Below are 22,285 nucleotides of genomic sequence, written 5' to 3' on the forward strand. Positions count from 1 at the left end.
CCATTTTCTAAATACCATTTAATGTTCTGATTCTAAATTGTCACAGTTTTCTTCTTAGGGAACAATCTGAAGCATCTATGCAATTTCACACTTCAGTCATGTGTAATATTCCCTTCCTCACAGGTGGTACTGTGAAGGCAAGGAGCTTGAAAATTCGCCAGACATTCATATCGCCCAGGCAGGAAATCTGCATTCACTGACCATTGCTGAAGCCTTTGAGGAAGACACAGGACGCTATTCCTGCTTTGCTTCTAACATCTATGGGACAGATTCAACCTCTGCTGAGATTTATATAGAAGGTAAAACAAAATGCTCTTAGAGTATGGCCCTTACTAGTAAGACATATATTTATAATAAATATTTATCAAGGGCCTATTGTATCACACACTCCTCTAGGCAGTGGGGACAATAGTAGTGAACCAAATAGACAAAGGTTCTTGGACGGATGGAATTCACACTCTAGTGGAAGAGACAAAAAAATAGATGAGATAAATGAATAAAGTATGTAATATGATATGTTTATGAAATTGTTCTGATAATAAATTCCAACATGTGTGTAGTGTGTGGGGTTAAGTGTCCTACAATTTAACTCAGTTCTAACACCATTTATCTGGATATAGTGTCAGATCCAACAGGTTAAGAGCTTTGTCCTCCAAGATTACTCCTACCTCACTTCAGATGCCAATTACAAGTATGAGGTCCCCAGGCTACTCACAACTTCTGTCTCATTTGATTACAAATCAGAGGTTTCCACAATCCCCTCCTTGGGTTCAATTAATTTGCTAGAGTGGCTTATAGAACTCAGGGAAACACTTTCATTCACCAGTCTATTAAAGGATATGAGAAAGGATACAATGAACAGCCAGATGAAGAGATACAAAGGGTGGGGCCTGAGAAGGTCCAGAGTGCACGAGCTTCTGTCCCTATAGAGTTGGGGTGTGTCACTCTCCCAGTGTGGATGTATTTGCCAACGTGGAAGCTCTTTGTACTACTGGAATTTTTATGGAGGCTTCTCCATGTAGGCATGATCAATTATTATCTCCATTTCCTGCCCTCTTCCTCCTCAGGAGAATGGGGGGCAGGGATGCAAATTCCAAGCTTCTAATCATGGCTTAGTCTTTCTGGTGACCAGCCCCCATTTAGGAGCCATCCAGAGTCACCTCATTAGAACAAAAAATGCTCTTGCACTCTAATCACTTAGGAATTTATAAGACTTTAGGAGCCCTGTGGGGGTCAAAGACAGATATTAGAACAAGAAATGCTCATAACTTAGGAAATTACAAGTGTTAGCAGCTCCATGCTGGGAACTGGGAGCAGAGACCAACAGATATATTTTCTGTATCTCACAGTATATATAAGCCCTACGGAAAAAACAGAAAGCAAGAAGATAGGAAGTATGCATATGTATATTTGTGTGAATGCACACATGCATGGGTATGTGTATGGGTATGTCTGTGTGTATATGGGTGTGTGTGTGTGTGTGTGTGTGTGTGTGTGTGTGTAGGCTTCAGCTCTACAGATAGGGTGGTCAGGGAAGACCTCACTAACCAGATGACATATGAGTGAAGACATGGGGGAAATGAGGGAGTGAACCACAAGGATAGTCAAGGGAAAACCACTCTAGGCAGAGAAATCAATAAGTACACTAACCCTGAGGAGGGAGTGAGTCTGTGTATAGATATAGAGATGAACCAATATGGCCAAAATGGAGGAAACATGGAAGAAAGTAACAGATGAAGTCAGAAGTTCCAGATGGGTAGAGGTGGGAGGAGGCAGGTGAGAAGATTGTATAGGCCTTTGTAGGTCATTGTAAGGCCGTTGGCTTTTACTTTGAGGGAGATGGGAAGCCGTAGAGGATTCTGAGCAGAAATGTGACATAATCTGACTTAGCTTTTAATGGAATCACTCTGGTTCCTCGTTGAGAATATTCCTCAGAGAGTCAAGGGTAGAAGCAGGAAGACCATTTGGGAGCATTAGAGAAGCATTTACGTCCACACCAAACTTACATGACTAATTTTAGGGGAGAAATAAATTTGTCTTCTTTATATATCTACCAAATTTTTGTTCCATTTTATCTCATCTCTGGGTTTTTTCTGAGGACCATTCTTTAGCACTTTTATCATCTATAATACCTTATGTATGCCTTGGTTTTAACACTTAAACATTGTATTATTTTGGTGTAAGTGCTCATTCACCAACCAGATTGTAAAACTGGGACTGTCTCATTCTTTTTTATATCTGTAATACTTTATGTAGTACCAAGTACATAGTGGATATTTGATAAACATTTATTGAATAGATGCATGAATAATGATAAAAATGAATAATGCATGGTAGAAATGTGTTGTATGTTTTTATCCTCAAATTTTTGGAATACAATAAATACCTCCAGATTTAGCTCAGTTATATCTTGCTGGAATTCACTATCTTGAAAAGGAAATCTGAGATCAAAGCTTTGCTAACAGTGCTGAGATTGGACTACTGATTTTTTTTGATTTGTGGCAACAGAACTTCAAACACCCCCACTCCCAAATGAAGTATGCCTTGTTAATATTAGGGGTGGACGGAAGAGTATCCACCTACACCTACAATGTTTAGAATCCAGTGTAATCCCTCCTTTTATTTAATCTGTGTAGGCCAAGAGCAAGAGGATTTACAGACAGCATAAAACGTCTGCAAAGACTGCTCTGTTAAAGACATCAGCAGGTGTTTAATACACAAGAGCACTTGGCATTTGGACCAGTTAATTTGAACTCTGTCACTAACTAGCCATGTGACCTTGAGCAAGTCCTTCAACTACTTAGGATCTGTTTCTGATCTATAAAATTGGGTGTTAGTTGTAGGAAATCCCTGAGTTCTTTTCTAGGTCTAAAATTCTATAGGTCTTCAAATGCCTAGGAACTAGTTTAAGAAATTATCATCTTAAACATTTCATGTCTTGTTTTTACTTTTCCAGGGGTTTCTTCTTCTGACTCAGAAGGGGACCCTAACAAGGAAGAGATGAATCGGTAATTCTAATTTTTTATCTTATAGCTTTAGCTATTTTCTATCTTATAGCTTTGTCAGATCCTGAGAAAGCTACTAATTGGTTTAGTAGAACTTGAAGAGGGTGGCTCCAGGATATTACCTCCCAAAATATATATTGGGTAGATTTTGAGAGCTTTAAATCTTGCCTAGTAGATGAATTTTAATATTCCCAATATTTTAAAAATGAGATATCACCTATGAAATATCATTGTACTTATATCTACAGAGTAAAAAACAAATAGTGCAACACTTCAAAAAATTCATGTTTTCTGACTAAATATTCACTAAATATTCACAAGGACACAAAACCTGGTTATCCTAAATTATACAAGTGAGTGATCTGAGTAAGTCATAACCTTTTTGCTAAACAATTATACTGAGTACTGAACAAAGTTACATCCATCCATTCTTTACTTTCCCCAACTATCAACTAAGCACCTACTCTACACCAAGGACTCTATTAGACATAATGGGTAATAAGAAAAACCAGATGCTTCCTACCTTTAAGAAGCTCACTGTTTACTAAAGAGAAATACATGGTAAATATAGCAAGAGATGTATACCAAGCATATAGACAGTAGGGTAATAAAGTATAATAGACTATGATATAACCATGGGCAGGATTGTTAGGACTTGGCACAAAGCACTATTAATTCATTGGGGATGGAAAGAGAGATCAGGAAAGACTTCACAGAGTTGGTGACCTTGAGCTGAGTCTTAAAATAACAGTTGGTGGACACCCCCAAACAAGGAAGGAAAGAGCATTTTTAGGCAGAGGAAGCTTTGGACAGAAGGCATGGGACCTGAAAACAGATGCAACAGCCATTCCTTGAGATTACTTGAAATGAAGGGTGACATTTAGAAGGCTGGTTACAGTTGTTAACTATGTTTGTAAATTCTGTCCTCCCCTACAGAGGGGAAGTTCCTTAAGGACATTTCTGACCTTAGAAATCATGCCTTATTCTTTGAAATCCTTTGTGTGTGCTTACCTTGGAATGATAATTTGCTTTTAGCTTTTGTGTAGATATGACAATTCATAACCAGATTGAATGATTTCTCTCCTTTAACTGTCTTCCTTTTCATTCTTGTGGTTTAATTCCTCCTTCTTTCCTGACTCTTTATGTCAGTTACCTCATTACAGTTGCTCCAGCCTTTTTCTTTCTTTTATGGTCTCCAAACTACAACCAGTTATTCTTTAAAAGATAATTCTGATCGTATCACTTTCTTGACTAAAAAAAAATTATTATGGGGGTGCCTGGGCGTCTGACTTCGTCTCAGGTCATGATCTCATGGTCCATGAGTTCAAGCCCCATGTCGGGCTCTGTGCTGACAGCTCGGAGCCTGGAGCCTGCTTTGGATTCTGTGTCTCCCTCTCTCTCTGACCCTCCCCTGTTCATGCTCTGTCTCTCTCTGTCTCAAAAATAAATAAACATTAAAAAAATTATCTATGGGAAAATAAAACCAAGCACAAAATGAACAATATTAAAAAAAATTTAACATGACATACAAAGCCTGATTCAGTAGAGTATCAACCAGGATTTCCTGCCCTCTCCTCCTCCATTCTGTCACCTCAGGCTATTCATATTGCTCTCATTTCACTCAAACAATGTACAGTTTATTTTCACCCCTTTGTTCAAGCTGTTCACTTTGCTAGGAATGCCCTGTCTCCTGTGCCTAGAAAACTCCTATGTACCCTTCAAGACCCAGTTAAGTTCACTCATAAACTCCTCCTCCATTGCACATTCATCACTTCTTCCTCAAGGCTCTCATAACATGGCATACAAGGCTAAAAGGGAAGAATTTTGATATACAAATTTAAATAAGCAAGGAATATCTCATTTGATTATTTTCTTTAAATCTATTTTCAGTAGTTAGAATTTAGCTTACATTTCTGTGTAAGAATAACAGTAACTTCAATAAGACAGATATTTATTTCCCATTTACATAAACATATGGATTTGGCTGATAGAATGGCTCCACCTTTCACTGGGTTCCAGTTGGTTTCCAACTTCATCTCATTCTGAGGAATAGCCTTATCTTAGTCTCAGATTGGAAGGAGTAAAAGGCATTCCCTGCCCCCTCCCTTTTAAGGTCATCTCTCTTAGATCACATACATCACTATCCCTCATATCCTATAACCAAAGAGTAGTCATGTGGCCACATGTGGCTTAATGAACGTTTGGAAATACAGTCTTTATTTGGAATAGCCATGTAAAGAAATAAGGAATTCTATTATTGTAGAAGAAGAAAACAGATGCCTAGGGGACACTGATAGCCTATGTATCACTACATAATTCTGCTTCTGCGACCCCATCCTTCCTGGCTGGAAAAAAAAGTTCAATCAGTCATTATTGGGCATCTGTTTCTCCCTCCATGGCTGTACAAAGATGATAGATATAGACATAGATACATAGTATTTGACATTAAACACTTTTCTAAGTGCCTTACATGAATTACCTTATTTAACTCTTACAAAAACCCTCTGAAGTAAGAATTATTATTTCCCCCCTTTTTTTTAATTTATTTTAGAGACAGAGAGTGTGTGAGCAGGGGAGGGGCAGAGGGAGTGAGAGAGAATGAGAGAGAGAGAGAGAGAGAGAGAGAGAGAGAGAGAGAGAGAGAATCTTAAGCAGGCTCCATATCCAGCCCCAGCATGGAGTCCTACTCAGGGCTCAATCTCATGAACCTGAGATCATGACCTGAGCCAAAACCAAGAGTCAGATGCTTAATCAACTGAGACACCCAGGTGCCCTTTATTTCGCCATTTTAGAGATGAGGCAGAGAGAAGTAACATCTGGACAAAAGGGAAGCCCATATTGTCATTGGTCATCTATCCCTACAGGATATGGGAGGGAGGCCTATGTCCCAGACCTCAAGATCCTTTCAAGTCCAGCATTTTTTTGCTTTCTGACATGCTTGGGTACTGATATCTTTAGTAAGAGTGGGATCCCTTTAACCAGAGGGGTTGCCCTCCCCTCTGGACTCTGGTTCTCCCTCTTGTCAGGCTCTCTGGCAATATCCTCAGACTTCCCCCTTTCCACAGCAAGACTAAAATAATCTCCCCTCCACAGTCTTCTCATGAATACTTCTTGCCCTTCAAATAAGCTCTTTAATTTAATTTATGTAAACTTGAAGAGCTTGTTGACTCAGGCTATTTCTGCTTTCTGCCATGCCAAAATTCCAGAATCAAAGGTTTATAAAACCTGGCCTCTTACTTGGAATGGAAGAGGGAGGGAAAACACAGAGGACAACAACAAAAGTCTCAAAAAAATTATTCTGCACATGCTCTGTCATAGCACTTGTCTTGAATCTCAGTTAGTTATGAATATACTTGAGTCCCCAGCTAAGAATAACTAACTCAAGGACAGGAGTGGCATTTTATCATCTTCCTGCTTGCATTGTCTATCAAATTATGTAGAAAAGAAGTGTTTTTGTGGAATACTGTTAAACAAAGATCTTTATTATATCTAACTGTAAGAAATGGTGACATTACTAGCTTTTCTGAAAGAATTTTCACAGTGATAGGTCTGTTTTAAAATCTATATTTTAATCATTTCTCAGAATCCAGAAGCCAAAAGAAGTATCACCTACTCCCACTACTTCTGCAACCATTCCTTCAGCAGTACCCCAAGCCCAGCATGTGGTGGCCCAGCCCAGTGTGTCAACCATCCAACAGGTACAAGAGTCCAAGTGAAACATAAGTGCCATGGACTTATGGGCAGGCACTGTGACCATGCCTATCTTGCAAGGCATGATTGTGTTCTCCTCTGTTGCAACTTCATAATGACTTTGGCAACATGCTTCCATGGTCATGATAATCACTTGTACCTCTGATGTAGGATATCAGCACTTGATACTGTTTTGGGAACATATTCTCTAGCTTCATAGGCAAATTTCACAGAAAAAAAAACTCTTTATAAATTAGTCTGATATTCCAGCTTAATGAAGGGCATTGATTACATATACAAAGAGCTGCCAGCTCTCACAGTGGCCCAGGCAGGGCACTATATCATGAAACTCAGTTTCATGGAGCTGCAAATAATTCTACTTTCTAAGATAGAACAAGTATGAAATGATTTTTTAGAAAGCATTAAATGCTCTCATCCTTCAAGTTGATGATAATGATGATGATGATTGTTTATTATAAAAACATTCAAAAGATACAGGTATTCAATAAAAACATTCAAAAGATACAGTATATTCAATAAAAACCTTGGTCAAAGTACTACCTCCATGCCCCCACTCCTCAGAGGTAACTCTGTCAATAATTTCTAGCATATAGTTCTAGACATTTTCTATGCATGTATATGAATATATATAATATTTTAAAAATATGAAATCATACTAATCTAAACATATTTGTAACATGTTTTTGATATATTTATGTGTAAGTAAACATATTGATCTACAACTTAAAAAAATTAAACAGTTTCTTATTTAACCCATTTAGTAATGCAGACGGGTTACATTTTAGTTCTAATCCAGCTGTGATCTGGGGAGACTCAAGTTTTATGGAACTTCCTCAGGGGGTTAGGGCTAATTACATTGTTCTATATGTTGAAGAGGTGGGGATGGGCAGCACATATTTCCAACCACCATGACCTAGAAAGAATACAATCAATTCAATATAAAATTTGAAGTCTGTGATTCATAGATTTAGAAAAAGTCAGTTTCTTGGTTTTACATTAATTGTATACACCAAATTCTGTAGGTTTGTTCTATCATTATCTAGGTAGTAATCATAGTGACGATGAACCTTTTGTTGGTTCCCTTCTAATAGTGTCAGAGCCCTACCAACTATCTACAAGGATTGGATGGAAAACCTATCATTGCAGCTCCTGTGTTTACAAAGGTAATCAAAATATTACTTCTTTCTGTCATGACTTTAAACATACCCCAGTACCCACACAAAATTGTAGGATCCAAGATTTACTGATGTAGCTCAGGATTTTGGTCTTTTATGAGTACAGGATAGGGTTTAGATTTTTTTTCTAGTTGTTACCATATCATTTGAAGTCCTAGATATCTAATAACAGCTTGCATAATAAGAACGTCTTCCCCATGCACCACATTGATCTCTATGGCCATCCTATTGCTGTTAAATGCAGCCGTCGTCACACATAGGGGTCAGGCGATAAGTTTTTAGCCACTTACTATGCCAAAGGTTTCTCTGGACTTGCAGAAGAATCAAATTGCAGGTACATGTCTTTAGTGTTCAAGGAGTTGGAGATAAATGCTCTTAGGAGGCTTAACATAAAGAATCACACCAGGACAAAGGGTTTTCTTCTTCTACTCCATGGAATCAACTATTGAGGCGGCATCAAATGCTGATCTTATAGTCTTTGTATCTAAAACTGGAAAATTTACCCAGGCACCTTGATTTCCAAATGAAAACACAAGGAAGGGCCAGAGACATTCAGTAGTTTATCTGTGGTCACAAAACTAGTTAGTGGCAGAATCCAAACTAGAAACAAGTTCTCCTAATTCTCAGTCTATTATTCCTTCCTTTATGTAATATAGACCTTATTGCCAAGACAATAAATTTAAAGGTGAAAATTGAGTCACATTTGATTTTTTTTTTGTATTATGAAGGCCACATGAATGAAATCTATGCCTGGATTTATAGTTTATTGTTTGTATGAATGCCAAACTTAGGCCCAAAGAGATTTTGTCCTCTTAGAGGTATGCTTTAGTTTGGAGCAGTCAGGGTTCCTTACCCCACAAAGTACATTTGCAATATTTATAGACATTGTTGGTTGTCACTGGGAGACTGTGCTGTTGGCATCCAGAGATGCTGCTGAACATCTTACAATGCATAGAATGACAGCCCCCCATGGGGTGTCCTGATCAGGTGGGGGTACCTGCTGGGTGGTGAAAGAATTCATCCAAGGCAGAACAAAGAAGATAGAAGTATATTGAATACACCACAAGGGAGCTGCAGGTCAAACAACAAAGGAAGACTGTCTGCAATGAGGCCAAGGTGAGGGGCTTTAACTCTAGGACAGGGTAAGGGTGTATGGGGACGTATGGAATTTTCCCTTTTTTGGTAATTCTTAGGAACTGTGCCTGGTGGTAAGTAGCCCATTGGCCAGTTAGGGGCTATGTCTTAATGGGTCTGTTTGCATTAAGCTTGGTGCTTGCCATGGGCCTTTTTGCCTTGCTCAAGTTTCCATTGCTCATGCCTATTGCCTAAAAGCAGCCTCTACACCATGCGTAGCAAGGAATTATCCAGCCCAAATTATCAGTAGTCCTGAGACTGAGAAATCATGGTTGAGGGCAAAATGGCAAAAATGGCATATTTTCCAATGAGTATTGATCCTAAAGGAAGAGCTAAATGTGCAACTTCCACAGAAACATCAATTTTAGGAGAGTTCCATCCTGTTAACTCATCCAAGATGGTTTCCCAAAATCCAACAGAGTCAAGAGTGAGACATGTTTATCCATATTTATATCAGTTGAGTAGACATTCTTATGTGAAGCAAGATCTCCCTCAATTTTTCAGATTCTTTTCTTGTAATCTGCTTTTGGAATTTTAGCCTTGCTATATTCAAAGATGAGGTAGGAAAGCAATGTGTTTGTGACTTGGAGGATACAACTCTGATGAAGAATTATAAGTGGACGTGTGTGTGTGTGTGTGTGTGTGTGTCTGTGATACAGCCAATACAGCTACCTCTAATTGTCTCTTACTTCACTACCAATTCACCCAGCCTTAAAACAGCTTAAGTGCCCCAGAATCAGGACGTTTTAATTTTTGAAGCCCTGTTGTGACATCCTAGAGACAGGGCTGACTCTTCAAAGGCAACTACCCACAGAATAATTTATACCCAGTCTCAGCTGAAGTCTCCTCTCTTCTCGCCACCACCTGCCCAGCCAGACACCAGATAGGTGTCCTGGTCTCCTTCCACTCACTTTCAAATCTTCCCAGGTGCTCTGTCTTTCCTTCATCTTATCACCTGGTGCATACCTCTGGTACAACATTTAGCACAATAATAAAGCTGTTTGCTTTTCTGTCTCTCCCAAGCACCTTGAAGGCTATCTCTAATATCTAGATAGGAGTCCATAAAGGAAATAAGCTATTTCTATTTTTATTATAGCAAGTCAAATAGGACTTTAACACTTATCCTTTACATTTAATTTTCATGGACTGGTTAAAGCCAACAGGTTTAACTGCTTTTGTGTGGTGACTCCGATGCCTCTTTACAATTAGATTCTCTAATTGGCAGATTCATATTTGCCTTTGACAAATACAAATGGGAAAATGAATTAATCATTAGTTACATCCCGATAAACCCATTATAACTTGAAAATATCAGAGGTCAAAAATGCATTTAATATGTCTAACCTACCAAACACCATAGCTTAGCCTAGCCTACATTAAACGTGCTCAGAACACTTACATCAGCCTACAGTTGGGCAAAATCATCTAATCATCTAATACTATAAAAAAAGCTTCTTTTCTAATAAAATATTGAATATCTCATATAATTTGAATACTGTACTGAAGTTGAAAACCAGAAAAGTTGTATATGGGTATAGAATGGTGTTATGGGTCGTTTGCCCTCACGACTGCATGGCTGACTGGAAGCTGAGCCTCACCGGCCCTGTCCAGAATCAGAAGAGAGGATCATACCACATGTTGCTAGGCCAGGAAAAGATCAAAATTCAAAATGTGAAGTATGGTTTCTACTGAATGTGTACCACTTTCACACCATCATAAAGTTGAAAAATCATAAGTCAAAGCATTGTAAGTCAGGGACCATCTGTGTAAGCTGTTTTTTAGATAAATCTCCAAAAACATTAGGTCCCAAACATGGTGGGAAACCAGTCCTTAGCACAAAGACCCAAATTCTGAATAGGCTTTCTTAGCCCTCAGGATGTGTGCTCTTGCCTCCATAAATGGGATCGGGATTGTTCAGACGTAGGGCACAAGGATAGGCTGTGGCTCAGATTCCAGAGAGACTTATCAGCAACAGTGTGCTTACGTTAGTTTCCACCAGTGAGGGCAGAATTGAGGTCATAGTCATTGCCAGTGTCAGAAAATTTCTGAGTCAGAGCCACTGATGATGGTAATCACATGGCATGCATCATGATAACCGATCATATGCATATATTTGTTTGGGTTATTCCTGCTCTATTTACTTCTTTAGTGACTTCTGGCTTTCCAGCCCCTAGGATTCATTTTCTATACCACCCAACAAAGCATTTCTTTGCCAGTAATGGCAAGAAGCCACTAAAAAACAAAAATTAGAGAGCGGAGTTTTATTTAACTCTTTGTGCCTCCTTTTGTGATAGGGAAGTACTGGTATTAGTTTCTTTTTAAAGAAGGTTAAAATGAAAAGGAGGGTTGCCCAGCAAAACAGTGGTAGAGAAGACTGGGGTCCCCTATGCTAGTTCACTGCTCTACTCCTAGGAGATATCTATATTTTAAAATGTTTTATGGAGCTAGACTACCCTCCATCTTCTATACAATATCAAAACCACTCTATATATGGGGGAGAGAACCGCTCACACTTCTTGAGTGCGAAGGGAGGTAGATGATCAAATTAGAATCTTACTGCTGTGTTGCTCACACTCCAACAGCAGCTGCCCTGGCAGGCTTTCAAGGCTGCAGCAGCCCTGGCTCCAGCTGCTTCAGCAGTAATTTGAAGAGTGCAAGGGGGCAGGGGAAGTGAGAATTTGAAGAAGAGCACTTCATTATATAATAGCAGAAGCAGGAAAACCCTGAAATAACTGAGCCAGTGGCTGGATCCAGGTTTCAGAAGATTACATGGGCCACCCCCCCTCCCCAGCCCAACAATTCCAGGAACTTTTCTGACTCAACTGTTGCTCTGGGCACCTGTGCCAATCAAGGGGTAAAAGTGTCCTCGGTCAAATCTTTATCCATAAAAACTCCTTTGATCCAAATCCAGCCTAAAGCACTATACACATTCACTTGCAACTTCTCTCTCCCAAGGTGCACAAATATCAACCGGATTAAAAAAGGAATAAAATGACAGTATGAACCTTATCACTGATATCTTTTCACCAATAAGGGAGATGTCCTTTCTTAAGGATGTCCCTGTATTATATTTGTGGGTATAAATCTACTAAGCAGAAACTATGTCCTCTCGACTCACATTTAAAGCACCTGGTACAGTGCTAGGTACAAAGCAGTCACATGGTAATATTTATTCTGTAGTGAATAATTTCTATTTCCGCTAAATAAGCAATTATTGTTTTCATTGCATTGTGGCTTCCGAGTATCTTTAGGAGGAATGGGGGGGGAGGGGGGATCCAGTATCAAATGACTGTGGAAGAAATGCTTCTCGAGGTTCTGATTTGTCAAGTCACCCTACAAAGAATGTCTTCCAAGATGATCAGTATGGTGATGACACACAAGACAGATTTGCACTTTGAATACTGTTTACCTCAGGAGGTTATAGACCCTTAGTTCTAGTGACTTTAGTCCAAATCCATAATTCCTAGTTAAGACTAACTTAATCTTTGCTAGTTAGGGAATGTCTCATTTGTCTTATTTATCTTCGGTGAAGTCAAGATGAATATGATCAGGCCTGTAGACATTTTGCCATTAGTAATAGCCTAAGACTTACTCCTGTGTTAAACATGGCACCATCTGCACGATGTTCAAATGGTGTAACTGGTTTGGACCCTGATATGAATCAGTTCCTTCTCATGATATTTTTATAGAAAAGCACAGTTTTCATCAATAATAACTATCATCATCCTTCAAACTATGACTTTCAACAACTTCTTCTAAGTGACTTGTAAGATGACCCTTGGCACTTCTCTTACTGAGTATTGATGATGTATCAGCTGGAATGAGGTTCCATCTCATATCACAGACACTTAACAGGCATATTACATACACTGTAGTATCTAGGGTATCTTGGCTGGCCTCTTAAATAGAACACAAGTCTTGACCTTCAATGTCAGGTGAATAATTACAGCTAATTAATGTTGGCCTCAATTGTGAGCAACGTATTTTCTCAAGGCTATCCTTTTGCAAGCAGGGCTTTGGTGTAATCTCTACTGATTGAGAATTGCCTGATGTATCTGAACTGAACTGCAAGCCATGTAAGAACATTCTTCTTACTTTCATTTAAAAAGTATGCCATATTTTGGGTCTCCGGGGTGGCTCAGTCCGTTGAGCTTCCAACTTGGGCTCAGGTCATGATCTCACAGTTTGTGTATTTGAGCCCTGCATCGGGTTCACTATTGTCAGTGCAGAGCCCGCTTGGGATCCTCTGTTTCCTTCTCTTTCTGCCCCTCCCCCGATCACACTCTCTGTCTCAAAAATAAATAAACATTTAAAAAAAAAAAAAAAACGGGATGCCATATTTAATTTATTCAGTCCCTTCTGCCACCACCACCTTTTTTTTCTTGGTTTGGTTTTCTAATTTGTCTCAAGAAATGAAACTCTATTTTATATGAATCCCATGGAGATATCCAACTGCTATTAAAGGTTTCAATAGGCCTCAAAGCTGCCACGTTAGCACAGAATTTGCTCAGATGTCAGGGTCGAGAGCATATCTGCCAGCTTGCCAGGAGCACCCAAGACTCCTTGATGTTCCCTGCTTATTAAGAATATTTCTTTCTTGTCACTAGAAGATATTGTTGAGGGTATACAAAGAATAATGAGGTTTTTTTTTTTTTTTAATCAAGTAGTTCCTCATTAATTCAGAGACCTCTGTGCAAATCTCATCTTGAATAAAGAACAAAACACTAATGTTGATCTACAGCGCCCCCTGGCTTTCAAAATATCAACTTACACACCTTTAAGGTAAAAGTCATCTACTATATATAGCTAAAGTTGTGTGGTTATCCCCACCCCTAGATTCCTTAGACAAATGCCACAAATATGATGGGACCACGTCATGTACAAAATATCATAAATTTTACATAAAATAGCTACAAATAATCACAGAATATTTATAATAGTGAATGACAAAAGCAAAAATAAATAAATAAAACACCAGCTTTCCCCTTCTCTGATGCAGGAGCCAGTATTTCCTTAATACAGACCCCCAAAATGTAATAATAGAAAGCCTTGCAGCATTTGTTACTAATAGAGCTTGTGGAGGAAGTTAATCATAACCTTTCCATGTTTATAATGTTTGGGCTAACATTAGAAACAAAAATATGCCACACACATGCCAAAGAATTTCATAATCAAATGAAGTACCAGCTACACAAATGAATGTGTGACTTTAAGCTCACAAATCACAACTGAAAGACTGGTTATGAATGGAAAATGTGAGTTCCATTCTCCCAGAGAGTCTATTATAGAATATATTGATATGTTATCATTCAAAGTGGTTTTGTAAACATTTTTCATGGATGTGTGGAAAAGCATTTAACAATGCCTTCACAAAATTACAACATATTTTATTATGACATAAGACTCCACTTGTGACTATGATTTTAAAGAGATTGTCATTGTTTATATCCCTCAATGGATCGTTGAAACTGTACTGTAAAGAACACATAAGGAAAACAAGATAACAAAATGAAAGACAATTTCCGGGACTACAGTATGTAAACAAGGCAAAGCCAGGCAAATAGAGTCAGTTACTTGAGCTACAGAGATGTCCCACCTCATGAGCAGTGACATTTTTGTGTGGAAAAATACATTACCACCATGCTGACTGCACCTAATAAGATATTCCTGCAGATTTCTTAAATTGTCATTATTTCTGGAAAACAAACTCCACTTGGGCATTTAAGAACAGAGGTATTTTACCAAAAATCAGCATTTTTGCAAACCCTCAAAATGTTTCACTTAGTATTTAGCAAAGTTGTCTGGTACAACAACAGAGAGGAAAAGGAAGAGAATAATGAGGGCAAAGCTTCATATGGGCTCAGTTGATTGATTCTATCTTCCAAAATAGACTCAATGAATATCCACAGAATTGGAGCTGCTGGAGATGTAGAAGATTTGGAGAAAAACCAAATGTGAAGGCGACAGTATCTTTTTCTAAAATTCAGCACTGGAACTAGATTCCAAAAATGTATACTCTTTGGTTTTAACAATATTCTTTTCATTATAGATGTTACAAAATTTATCAGCCTCTGAAGGTCAGCTGGTTGTCTTTGAATGCAGAGTCAAAGGAGCCCCATCTCCTAAAGTTGAGTGGTATAGAGAAGGGACCTTAATAGAAGATTCTCCAGATTTTAGAATTTTACAGAAAAGTAAGTTGATACTTCAAATTATTTTTCAGATAATTTTAATGAATTTATTGTGTTCATTTATTTCTATAACTTCTTAACAATTAATTGAAATATAAGTAAAAGAATAAAAGAAAAATTACTTGTAATCATAATCCTCTGAACTAAACCCAATTAATATTTTGTTGTATATTCCCCCCAAATTTCTCCATGCATATGTTTTTTAAAAATAAAAAAATCATACTTTTTTGTAAATTGATTTTTTACTCAACATTTCATGAACATCTTTTCATGTTAATAAATATACTTTCTTTTAAAAACAACTCAGTACAAAAATAAATAAAATAAATCAGTACAATCAATTTATATTATTTAATCTCCTGTTGAACATTTAGATTGTTCAAAAAATTTTAATTTTATAGACTGCTTAAATGCATGTAACAGAAAATATTTGTGAGTATCTATAGAATAAAGAGAACTAGAATTGCTAGTATAAATTCACCTCTTTTAGGCTTTCAATGTATATTGCCAAAATGCCATGCCAAAAGGTTAAACTAAATTGAGGATAATCACATAATAGATCGTCCAGTCTGGGACACCTTGAAAGTGAAAGAGGGGCACCTGGCTTAGTCAGTGGAGCATGCAACTCTTAATCTCAGGGTTGTGAGTTCGAGCCCCACACTGGGTGTAGAAATAACTTAAAAATAAGATCTTTAATTTAAAAAAAAAGTGAAAGATACTGCTCTTAGTTACACAGAGATTCCAGGAATAAAACAGGCCTATCCCAAATGTACTGGGACATGTGTTGTCCAAGCCGTATTTATTCTATACAACCAGCACTATATGGGAATGCCATTTGTCTCATGCCTTCACTAACAATGGATATTAAACATTTTTTTGATATTCACTAATTTTATAGGCCCCAAATGGGAACAATTGTTTTAATCTATACTTCACTAATTAGATGTGGAGTGGAACTTTTTCTCATGTTTATTGGGTCTTTATATTTCTTTATTTTTAAATTACCTGTTATATCCTTTGCTTATTTTCATATTGAAGTTCCGTTCTTTTTTATAGTAAGAATTATTTATATATTCAAGTGGTTAGTTCTTCTTTTTCTTATCATGTAGTGCTTTCACCTTGACCCATTTCGGTCACAAAATACACTGAAATTTATTTGCTTTTCTGTTAATTTGTTTGTGCCTATCACTGATGTATGAATCAAACTGCTGTCAGGTTTAACAGCAGTAGCAACAACGATAATATAATCTGAATACCATTTAAACTCAGAAAAAAAAGCTTGAATAGTTGTACCAGTGTAGAAGGTCATAACTAAGTTTAACAACTGTTACTGAATACCTGTAATTAAACACCATGGTATTCAGTACCATGCTGGCACTTTCAGGAATGTCAAAGAATTCTAAGACAAAGACCCTGCCCTCTTGTTATTTATCCTGAGGCTCTTAATATTAGAAACCTTAGAGCAGGAGGTACAGTCTATGTTTCATTAGGATGTGAGAACCCAAAGCCAAGAATGAGCTCTCAGTCTTCACAAATTTGAAACTTGTGTTTCAGATGAGGCTGAATGGGTACCAATAAAAGCAAGTCATTCCTAAAACCCTAACTCAGTAACTTCTCCTCACCTATGGCTTTATGTGTCCCAAGTGAAAACCAGGTGTGTCCCAAAATACAGCAACATCATGTTGTTAGCAGCTCTCTTGTGGCCCTGCTGTGACAGCTGCCCTGGCCCTGTGGAGGTCATTGGTGCTTAGGTCATTGTACTTTCACATTTACAAATTAACCTTATCAGATCACTCATGAATATACAAGAGACTAAAGTTCTATAGGAAGCTTCTGACGAAAATATACACTCTTAGTAAAATAAATGCTTAGAATCTTTTCATTTTTCTTTTCTTTTAGAACCGCGATCCATGGCAGAACCAGGTAAAGATCATTTTAATTTGTTAGCGTATGATCTGTGGTTTTACATGCGTATAAATATATACTCATAAATCAGTGATTTTATATATATTATATAAATAATAAAACATTGGTTACACCGGTGTCAAGAAAAAAATGAAAAATAAGGTTTTAGAAAAAAGATTCCAACCAACTCTAGCTATTACTGAAGGAGAAGGAAAGGAGGGGGCGCATATGCAAATTTGAAGTTTATATCCAATACTGAATATGAATGCAGTTAGTTCTTGGTTATTGAGGGATGTTTCTTGGGAATATTTTCCCTCTTTGGCTCCTACATGTGACCTCCCGAAACTGGGCAGAGCAATTTCCATGACGCTAGATCAATTCCACCTTCACAGCTTATGTGGCTCAAAACTCACCCACCAGATTTTGAAATTTGCAGAAGCAACCTATTCATGATGTTATTAGATTTGGTTGGGAAGATACCAAAATGACATGGGAGTGACAGTAGGTGAAGTTTTACTTCTAGAAAATACAAGTTACTCACAAACCACAGCAGAAATATCTGAAAGTCTTCTCTGTAATTACCCTGGAAAATTAGATTGTATTTGTACCCCTGGGTAAGAATGATGGTTTGGGATTTTATTATTATAGTTCTCTCTTGTGAAAAATGAATGAAAGGTATTCCAGAAGTAGACATTGAACATCTCTGTTGTACAGCCCTACAGTAGGTCCTTGGGGATACATAGCAAAGACCAGAGCAGCCTTACTGTTGCATTGCTTGTACTGAAGTGGTATTTTTCCCCTTGAAAATATGCCACGTTTTTAGGACACCTGGTTGGCTCAGTTGGTTAAGTGTCTGACTCTTGATTTCAGCTCAGGTCATGATCTCAGGGTTCATGAGATGGAGCCGCAAGCTGGACTCTGTGCTGGGCATGGAGCCTGTTTAAGATTCTCTCTTTTCCTTTCTCTCTGCCTGTTGCACACATCCCCAATCTCTCTCTCAGATAGATAGATAGATAGATAGATAGATAGATAAAAGAAAATATTTCAGGTTTTGATACTTTCATTCAGAGTGGAGCAGACCTTTCCACTAGGCAATCTCATACACAAAATCATTTCAGAGTCACCCCAAAAGGGTCCCTTCCCAAAACAAGTCTCGCCTTTCCCAGATCCATGGTCTAAATTTCATAGCCAGAGACCTCTTGTCCATCTTATATATGCAAATACCCTTTGGACACAAAATACTTTGTTTTATCAGGCACATACAGTGTAGTGTGAATAAATTTATCAGATCATTTTCTGAAAGTGATCCCTGAAAGCTGAGAGTATAAATGTTTGGGAAGGGGAACAGAGAGAAGAAAGCATAGGCCAAGGACTCAGAAAAAGGACAGAGAGACACCAAAACTAAACTTTGTCTCTCCATCATTTAGGATTCTTGAGCAGCGATGAAGAAGACCTAACTAAAAGTGGCTTAAGCATTAAGAAAAATGTATTTTCTCACATAGCAAGGTGCCCTGAGAAATGGCAGTCTTGAGATTGGATGATTTAGCATCTCTAAGGCCATCATGGCCCATTTCCCATTCCACTAGCTTCAGGTTTAGCCTTGTTTTACTCATCTACCCAAGACAGCTGCCACAGTTTTTGGGTATTGCATGCAGATGACCCACTGCACAGGCAAAAATAGGGAACAATGCTCTCTTTTGTTCTCTTTAAAGAGCAGGAAAACTTTCCTATAAACTCACCAAGAGATTTTCTTCCTGTTTTACTGACTGTAATTGTGTGGTGCATGATATCACTTAGCAAGGATAGAGTTAATATGACTGGCTTAGCATGACCAATCATGATTCACCACCTGAGACTGGCAGAGGCCAAGTTGCCCTGAAGCACATGACCACTTCAAAGAGGGTGGACAAAGCCAGAATTCTATTAGTCAGGAGGAAGATGAAGAGCTATGGAGCAGGTACTCAACACTGTCTGCTGTGACCTCCTGTCCCTCCTAATACAACCATGCTTTTGTTAGTTTTGTTTTCAGTGTCAGGTCTACTAAGTGGTAATTGATGGTTTATGCTACCATCTTACACCTCTCTTCATTAGCTGTCAAGGATTATCTAACCATAATAATTTTAGGCTATAATCACATGGTTCATTGTGGGAATCACTTTTGTAGTTATTCAAAGGGGGTCCATGCTGTATATTAAAGTAATCCATAAGAATTGCCATAGCATTGCAAAGGGAAAAAATGCATTTTGCTCTTCTTTCACCCAGAATTTCAAACTACTTCATCAGCTAATTACTATTAGCTCCGCAAAATATTTCTTGTCCAAAGTTGTGGTCTTCATTTAAAATTACCTCAGTGCAAAATTCCCCACAGACATAATGAGAGTCCTAGATTTAAAAATGTTTTATTAATTGTTTTACTTCACACAAATCTCCTTCTGCTTTAACTCCTAACTTATTCTTGTAATTTTTAAGTTTATTGTTTCTCAGTTCTATTTTTGTCATCTGGACTGATGACAAAAAATAGAAAATAACCTGAGAATTGACAACATATTAAGATATAGTATTATCATAAAATCCTCTTGCCAATAGTCTATGTGAAGTTTTTTGTTCTACATCCTTTGGTTCACTTTAGCCTGCTCATCAGTCAATTCAATCAAGTAATTGGACTAATTATTTTCAAACAATTAATAGAATCTACTTCTTACATTGACTTCTATAGAATGATCACTTGATATCAGTAAATTTTGTAATTCCATTTCTATAATTGAGTGAGTAACCATTCTGCTTTACTGGCATTTAGAGGAGATTTGTACTTTGGTCATTGCTGAGGTGTTTGCAGAAGACTCTGGGTGCTTCACCTGTACCGCGAGCAACAAATATGGCACAGTGTCAAGCATCGCACAACTCGACGTAAGAGGTAAGGGCCCTTGAAATGCCAGAACAATTTAGACCATGACTTTGAATATGAGTAGGGAGTGTTTGCATTATCCTTCTTTACTGGTTTTCTTATGAAGCTAGCTTGGTTCTCCTAAAAGAAATTTGAATTATCAAGGAAAATGTTCTTAAACAATTTCCAATTTTTTCAGTTTCTTATTGCACTTATGACCACCACCACTATCCATTATCCTACTGTTATCTATTCTGTTCCCTAAGAAAACATCTCCTTGGTCTTATATAAACTTTGAATATTCTTTCCAAAATGGTACTTAGATTTTTAGTTTAGTTTTTTCCTGTATCTGCACCATTTTTTAATGCCCCAGATTATGGTCATTGTTTTTGACAAGCATTCTCCCATTAGCATACTCATCTGGTTTGGACACATGCCCCCAGCTCACAGTTATAATCTTATCTCAGTCTTATTGAGTGAGGCTAACAGCTCAGGTCCTGTTGTTGTCCTTTCAGGAAATGAAGACCTCAGAAATAATGGGTCTCTTCACCCAGCCAACTCCACCACCAACCTGGCTGTTATTGAGCAACAGCCATCCCCACCCAACCCAGAGCCTCCTTCTGTGGAACAACCCCCTAAACCCAAACTTGAAGGGGTTCTAGTAAACCATAATGAGCCCCGGTCCAGCTCGAGGATTGGGCTCCGTGTGCACTTCAACCTGCCTGAAGATGACAAAGGAAGTGAAGCATCTTCTGAGGGTGGCGTGGTGACCACCAACCAGACAAGGCCTGATTCTTTCCCAGAGAGATTCAATGGACAGGCAGCAAAAATCCCTGAGCCTTCTTCGCCTGTCAAAGAACCCCCTCCAGTTCTGGCCAAACCCAAACTGTAAGTAAGAAGTAGAATGGATGACCCAGGGTGCCTGTGAGCTTCTCTGAATGTACCCTTAAAAATAATGGTGCTGAAAAAGGGAATTATGAAATGAGAAAATACACTTTATTTTTTTTAATGTTTATTTATTTCTGAGAGAGAGAAAAACAGAACACAAGCAGGGGAGGGGCAGAGAGAGAGAGGGAGACACAGAATCTGAAGCAGGCTCCAGGCTCTGGGCTGTCAGCACAGAGACCAACGGGGCTCTAACCCACCAGCCGTGAGATCATGACCTGAGCTGAAGACAGCTTAACAGACTGAGCCACCCAGACACCCTGAGAAAATACACTTTAAATGCTTTGCAAACCATAAATCCTTACATCAATGTTAGTGTACTATCACTACCATCCTTACTGTCAAATATTCTACCTTTGAGAAATGTTACACCTAATGTTACCCCTAAACTAGCTGATAAAGATGTTTGTCTAATGTTAGAGGGCTCCAGCTGAAGCACTTCTACACTCTTTTTATAAACCCTTTCTTGCATCTAATATTCCTTAGGGTCTGTAATTTTATTCTTACCTTTCCCATTTCTGCTTCAACTAAAGCGTTTGTAGTCACTATGGAAAACATATTTAGTACTTGTTCTTTGCTATGGCTGGATATGCTGTAGTGACCACAGTAGGTTTTGTATAAATATAATGGGGATGAAAGAATGGAGGAGTCATGATCTTCAGACTCCCATTGGGGACTGATACGCTGTCGCCCTAACCCCCGAGAGGGCTTCCAGTGGAGCCATGCTGCAATGTTTAATGCTTATTCATTATAAAGCAAACACAGAACATGATACTACTCCTATGTTCTGTTTGATCCACACGTCAAAATTATAAAAATTATATTTATAGTTACATAATCCTTTAAACGTCAACATTAAAACTTATACTAACAGTGCTCCCCTCATGAGTTTCTCTGTGCAAAACACAAGATGTTCATTGGAAGCAGGTCATGTTTAGTTTTATATTCTTCTCACTACCACATAAGGCAAAATTCTGAGCATGAAATTAAATGTTATGAAACATGCCTCTTGGAAAATCACATCCAAAAATGTCTCTGTCCCCTGAAAGTTCTACTGGTCACAGGAAATAGGAATCCACTGAAACAAAAAGAGGGAATGGGTTATTGTAGAGAAATAAGCAAGAGTGGGAAACAAAAGGCAGCCTGGAGAATCCCTGCCTGGAGAAGGATAACCCAAGCCTCTGTCCACCACTCACTCTCTGTCTTGAGCACCTCCTTGCTTCTTTGCATATCCTCTCCAATCCTCTCTTTGGAGACTCATCAGTTCATACCTGGCCCATCATGGCATGTCCCATCCTACAATTTATGTCAAGTTCTACTGCTAATTAAGTTGTTCAT

At 38.2% G+C, this 22,285-nt stretch overlaps 1 protein-coding gene across 2 annotated transcripts in view; it reads left to right on the forward strand.

Moving 5' to 3' along the window:
* The window catches only part of MYPN (myopalladin), a 76,753-nt gene that overhangs the window by 19,026 nt on the left and 35,442 nt on the right, over positions 1-22,285 (forward strand). For both annotated transcript variants that reach the window (XM_047825703.1, XM_047825704.1), the window contains exons 2-9: positions 124-299; positions 2,957-3,008; positions 6,589-6,703; positions 7,808-7,879; positions 15,075-15,216; positions 17,113-17,136; positions 19,916-20,032; positions 20,518-20,890. In XM_047825703.1, coding sequence (XP_047681659.1) covers positions 124-299; positions 2,957-3,008; positions 6,589-6,703; positions 7,808-7,879; positions 15,075-15,216; positions 17,113-17,136; positions 19,916-20,032; positions 20,518-20,890 — 1,071 coding nt within the window. The remainder of the gene's footprint in view (positions 1-123; positions 300-2,956; positions 3,009-6,588; positions 6,704-7,807; positions 7,880-15,074; positions 15,217-17,112; positions 17,137-19,915; positions 20,033-20,517; positions 20,891-22,285) is intronic.

Source organism: Prionailurus viverrinus, chromosome D2 (genome assembly GCF_022837055.1).
Source record: "Prionailurus viverrinus isolate Anna chromosome D2, UM_Priviv_1.0, whole genome shotgun sequence".
NCBI classification, from domain to species: domain Eukaryota; kingdom Metazoa; phylum Chordata; class Mammalia; order Carnivora; family Felidae; genus Prionailurus; species Prionailurus viverrinus.